Source organism: Acyrthosiphon pisum, chromosome A2, assembly GCF_005508785.2.
Source record: "Acyrthosiphon pisum isolate AL4f chromosome A2, pea_aphid_22Mar2018_4r6ur, whole genome shotgun sequence".
Taxonomy (NCBI): Eukaryota; Metazoa; Arthropoda; class Insecta; order Hemiptera; family Aphididae; genus Acyrthosiphon; species Acyrthosiphon pisum.
Genome location: NC_042495.1, coordinates 18,258,160 through 18,264,778, shown reverse-complemented (window position 1 = coordinate 18,264,778; position 6,619 = coordinate 18,258,160). Strand labels below are relative to the sequence as shown.

Genomic DNA, 6,619 nt, shown 5'->3' with positions numbered 1-6,619 from the left:
TCAAAAACTGAAATAAATGCCGATGCCATTACAAAATATACATTTATAAATTTATATTATATTGTTCATTATTATAGCATATTCTTTACGAAATTCTGAAATAAGTTGAACAATTATTACAAATTACAATTAACCTTAATTTATGGCCCTGACTATTGAAATACGTTTATTAAAAAATCTATAGTTAATAACTGAACATTAGGAGCAGTAATTTGTTGTTATATCTATCAAGTATAATTTGTAATATTGTGCATTCAAGATGATGGGAAGAACCGAAGAATAAAGAATATAATATGTGTAGGGTCATCATTTAAGTCTGTTCTTTACTTCTTTTTATACTCTGACAAACTATAAAATAAAACATTAATAGTTAATTAGTTAATACTAATGAAAATCTTTTTTTCTACTAGAAAATAATTCGTCTGAAATTAAAACAATTCTGCAGACGAAAAGAATCGGAAGAATGTATAAACATTATTACATACAATATCTCATGGACAACCATTAAAACGCGCATAAGTGTTATAGCTATAATATAAGGAGGTCCATTTTATTTCCAATTTCTTAATTAAGTACTAAATTTTTTACACTTTTGATGTCACATACGCATGTGTTGTCTCTGCCTTACAAATTTACAACATAGCAAAAACTGTTTTTCGCGGGACAACTTTTACCTTTCAGTGTTTGTAGTAGTGGCTCCAAAACTTCTGAACATATAGGGTAGAAAATTATCTAAGAACAGCGTGCCTATATTTTAGACAACATAAATATAATAAAAGTTATTTGCTTCTAAACATTTCGTTTTTTCTTTTGCTCATAAAAAATGAATGTAAACTATGATTTAAAAAAACGCTGTTGCACAGATAAAGTTCTTCTTTACGGGTTGTAAAAATTTGGTAGTTTTACAGAAAATATGATGCGAGAAAAGTTGTCCCGCGCAAAACAGTTTTTGCTATGTTGTACATTTGTAAGACGGAGACAACACATGAGCTAGGGTGTGACGTCCTCTTAACACGTATTTTTTGGCAAACGTTAAGATTAATAATTCATTTTTTTAAATTATTTTTAGGTTATTGTTTTGAATATTTAATGCTACTTATTTAGTAATAGTAAAATACGTACCTAATGGTAAGATGTATGGCTTAATATAATATATTATTTAGCCATGGCAAGATGGATCTAAATTTCAAATAATATATTTATTTGGTGGCTTTATTTCCTACAAAAATTTCTACTGACGTTAATTATTTAAACTGGTCTTATATAATATTATAAATAAGTATATTGTATTGATTATCTTAACTCGAACCAACCACCTATTTAAAAGAAACACCGATAATACATACTTTTAGTAAAATTATAATAAGATATGAAAGAAATCATTGTTTATGATATCTGAATTTATAAAGATTACTTTTAAGTTTATGGTTAATAATAGTAGGTAAATATTAAACCAGTGAATTGCCCTGCATCTAACTGCATAATACGTAGAATTCGTAAGAAAATACACATAGACATTTTTGGTTTTAATTTTAAACGTTCGAATATCTAAGTTTATTTTTGATGAAAATAATTATCCAAAAGTTATTGTATGAGAAATATTTACAATTTGGTATTATACTTCTTTGGGTATTTATTATTTCGGGACCTAAGGTTTATTATTTAATAAGATATAAATGTAATATTAACATAATTCGTATTACCTACTATCTTGCTTTCTGTCGTTTTTACTGAAGATGATTTTTTCCGGATTTGTTAGGTATATCGACACAAACAATGTGTGTTATATTCTTATATAATTTAAATTTATGATAATAAATATAATCCCCGCAGAGGATTTAGTTTGATGCCTAAAATGGCAGTGCAGATAAAAAAAAACTTCTGCAAGAGATGCAACTGCGATCAGGTTGCCATTTGCGACCTACCTTAATGCTACAAGTTACCTAATTCTACAGACTTCCCCACACTTTTGACAGGAGGGCAGGATTGTCGTTATAGAGCCAACAGCGAGAATTCTCATCGAAATGTATGTAACAATATGATATAAAGTAGGTAATTCAATCATTTTACATTTTTACAGTATACGAATAAGAACTTTAAGTTTTAACTGGAATATATTGTAATTCATTTAAATATTAATTTTTACAAAATAATTACATGGGTGATAACGTTTAGTGTTTACAGATATGTAGAAAAAAGAAAAAAAATTAATGATATTAGAAAAATGTAATGTATTGATTAAAATATTATGCTGGTTGAAAATAAATATGTCGTAATTGATATTATACTGTGTTGGCTACAAACGTTATTAGTATAATAATAATAATAATAATAAAGTATATTGTTTATTTTTGTTGGCAACAGTACATTTTCGATCGAGTATAATTAGTTTATTTAAATCTTACGATACCCATTATTATTTAATAGTGAATTGTTTTAATTATGTCCAATAATAAGTTTTTAACTATTTTTTAAGTTTAATTTTTATAGTATATTGTGTATTGTGTAGTTTAAACTAAACGATAACGTAAAGTAATGTAATGTTTTCAATAAATGGAATTCCTCAACATTAAATAACCAGTAGGCACCTACCAACGTTGGCCGAAGTCGTGATATGCTGACAATTAAGAAATGGTTGCAGGTCGTAAGTTATGCTACCTATCCTATAATATTTTAGTTAAATCATATTTTACTTGTGTTAATCATAGTTAAACATAGTTAAAATTAGTATGGAATGAAAGGTAGAATTAGGAAACATAAGTTGATAAGTTTCAAGCTCTTTCAAAACCAAATTTTAGTAAAAATAATTTATAAGCAAACCGTATTCTGTACCTAAAAAAAGTCTGACCAGCGGAGGGCCCTAGAGATCATTAAATTTGTATGAGACTAAATTCCTCAAAATAGTTTGGCCTATTCATATTATATATTATAGACGTTTAAAACGATCAATTTTTTTTTGAATTTTTTATTTAGATGCCAATAATAATTTTTTCGTTGGGTCAAAGAGCATAGTTTTAAAAAAAAAATAAAAAAAATACATATAGCTGATATAGGTAGGCAGTAGGCACATGTGTAAAACATATGGTAAATATATACATTCTTCATGGCAATCATGGCTATAGGTACCTAACTAAAACTATATAATATTATAATACAATATTAAATAATAAACTTTATTACATATAGTAGTATAGCAGAGGTAATATTATAGTATACACATGTAATACAGTTTATTATGTTTACTATTATAGCTGCATTTTAAGTGAATATTTTAAAATGTAACTTTGTGTATAAAATTTAACAATATGTAGCCAAGGTAACCGGTAGGCATACAAAACAATTAAATATATTTTTCACATATTTAACGTACCTACTTATTTTAATAATAAAATAACAGTTACAATATTGATATCAACTAAATTAATCTATAATTTTAGAACTAACGATTTTTTATTTACCGTGAGCTTATGGACTGTTCTGGCTGTAATGGGTATAGTTACTATAGTTACTGTACAGCGGGACATGTCACCACTCACCAGTTCATGACTTTGGTCCCGGTCGTCCCACTAGACCCTACAAAAGTCCCGGTTATGTGTAAATAATATTAGTACCAATAATTATATTAAATTATATTTTTATAAAAATGGTTACATTTCTTTCAAAAAACTGATATATTGTAAAGAAAACGTAATTTAATTTTGATATGCCAAATGCCAATACCTACTTATATACTATTCCTGGTCATAACGCTAATGTTGAAAGGATATTTTCTCTGATAATGGCCCAGTGGACAAAAGAACATAACCGTCTTCAAGTAGAAACTGTAGAAAGTATCATTCAATGCAAATTTAATTTCAAAATGACTTGTTCGGAATTTCATACGTATGCTATGGAAAAACGATAGCTATTGAAACAGGTGATAAAGTCAGAAAAATATAATATTTCAAAATAAATAAATAAATATTATTTCATTAATCAAATGTATCATCTAATTTAATTTCTTTTATAATTCAATGCTATTATTATTTTATTCTATATAATATATAGACACAGGTACATTACACAGTGTTCTAAATTTTATAATTAAAAAAAAAAAAAGGTTGTTTAAATTATTTTTGTAAATGTCCCAGTCAGTACTTGAACTTTTATGACAACCCTAGTATAGTAATATAATAGTATAATACCCTTATGTATAGGTACAACAGATAGGTTCTTTCTCCGGCTCTCGACTAAGCCGGAAAAAAAAAAAGCACAACAGGTAGGTACATAGTATTAATTATTGTTTATTATTATTGGGTGTTGGCTACAAACATAATTTAAAACGTTTATAAACATTGTATTCATATGTTATATTATAATAATTACTATGCTGGCCAAAATAATATGTCTGCTATTATTTTCTTTTTATTGATATAGGCAACCAACTCATTTTTACTGTTTATTTATTATAAATATTTATATTGTTTCAGTTTTGTTCAAAAACCTTTTAAATCATATAAGTACATCAGTTTTCACTTTCACGAATTCTATTTATATTTTTCCTATTGCTGTTTTAATTTGTAATTTTTTTGGTATTCCAAATTCTTTTTAACTTTCTTTTAGTTTGTGAAGGATTAATTGTTCATTTTATTTTCGATATAAAACCATTAAATTCAAAGATCTACAAATCAACAATGAACGCAGTTTTCAATGATCGAAGGATTTTTTTATCGTAACACAGATCCAAAAATAGTTGTATGTATCTCAATTATTCATCACTTTTAAGCAATATTATGGAAAAGATTTTGAGTAGGCATGATGGTAAAAATTGTTTTGATGTAAGCAGTGTCGAGTTCAGACAGCAAAAATAATATCTAGATAAATATTAAATTACCACCTAAAAAAAAATCTGTGTGGCCGAAGTGAATACTTAAATGAATATTTATCTTTGATTAGATCTGTGTAAAAAAAAAAAATGATACATTTGTTTTTGAATATCGTTTAGTATATCGAGAAATAGGTAAACGACAGTAGAGTGGCGTACCTACAGTGTTTCTCTTACCTCACGTCTGGTTATCTGTATTGTATCATATTATATTCTGTGGCTCTGGACTGGGATATTCGTGGTGGGCCACTGCTCAAACAGTTTGTTATTATTATAATACATTGATAATAAAATTGGTATAAATATTTTGTATTTTCGTATCATAACGCACGATTGTGAACAATTGTTTATACCTATCAGGTGTTTATGATTTTAGGTTTCGGTTCGGCTGATTCTCTATCCCGCTTCGGCATCAATGCATTATCAAAAAATATTATTTATAACTAGGGCGTGGATTTCTGAATTTTTTAAAACATAACTTTCCAAACGAAAAAATTTTTTCATACATCAATTTGAATTGAAAAATGAAATTTGTATTTAGCATTAAGGCTCTTCCAAACAGAATGCGTTATAACGCCGCGTTGTAACAAATTACAAATTAACGCAACGTGAAAATAATGCTTTCTGTTTGCCAGAGCCTTTAAAGTTTTTAAATCAATTTTTTGCGTTTTTATGGTTTGAAATCATTTTTCGTAAATTTATAAGAATAAATAAATAAACTTTATAAGAACTTAGCTTAAATTCATTCATTTATTCAAAAAAATTAAAATAATATAACATATAGGTATGAATGTATAATATAAAATATTTTTTATAAAATTAAATATAATTTTTGCTCTAATATTTTTATTTTTATTACCTACTTATCAATTATAAAAAAAACAATACAATATTCCAATAACTGTTTAACAAGTTTTTTATTTGAAAATATTAAATAGCACCTGATCATCCAGTGCTATAATGAAACACAAAATATAACGATATATCGATATAACGATATAATCTATCTACATTTTATTTTACATTCATTTAAATTGAATATTAATTTTTTTGGGTATTATATTGAGCTTTGTAATATTAATGTATTAAATCGCATTATTTTAAGGCATATTTTTGTTTTTTATTTCACTTGACCAAAATATATAATCTAGTTATTTTTTACTGACATAATAAATTCAATTTTAATTTTTTAGAACCTATTATGATTTCAAATTTGGACGAAATTACCAAGAAACCAAAAACCAGGAATTATGATTTTAGTTATTTTGTTATATCTAATCATAAAATATTATTCGTGTCGATGTGAAAATCTTAGAGTACCTATATTATTATATTTTATATATACAATTATGCATTTTAAAATGTAAGTTTTTTGCCAATAACAAATTTAACATACTGGTGTCCTAATATCTTATAGTAAAATAAATTACATTACTCACAATAATATCATCATATATACTTAGTAATATTATTGGCTGACAGATCGTCTTCGTTTAGAATCGTTTTTGTATAGAATGATTTTTATATTTTATATTATACCCCGTCGTATTTACTTATTAAACTAATAAGATATTGTTGAACAAAAAAAAATATCTTGATACATGCTTGCAGGGCCTAGAGCGGCTCTTGCTACAACCTACTAAGTAGGTAAAAATAATTGAGGGTATTAGAAATCTGCGACACCGGCCCTGCATACTTGTTTAATTTTTAACTTTCAACATTGTAACATTTCAAATGACTAGACTGTTTTCCTGG

The 6,619-nt window shown here is 26.2% G+C and overlaps 1 protein-coding gene across 1 annotated transcript in view; it reads right to left on the bottom strand.

Moving 5' to 3' along the window:
• Positions 1-333: 333 nt before the first annotated feature.
• The window catches only part of LOC103311893 (zinc finger MYM-type protein 1-like), a 20,112-nt gene continuing 13,826 nt past the window's right edge, over positions 334-6,619 (bottom strand). Inside the window, exon 5 of the mRNA XM_008191727.1 lies at positions 334-348. Coding sequence (XP_008189949.1) covers positions 334-348 — 15 coding nt within the window. The remainder of the gene's footprint in view (positions 349-6,619) is intronic.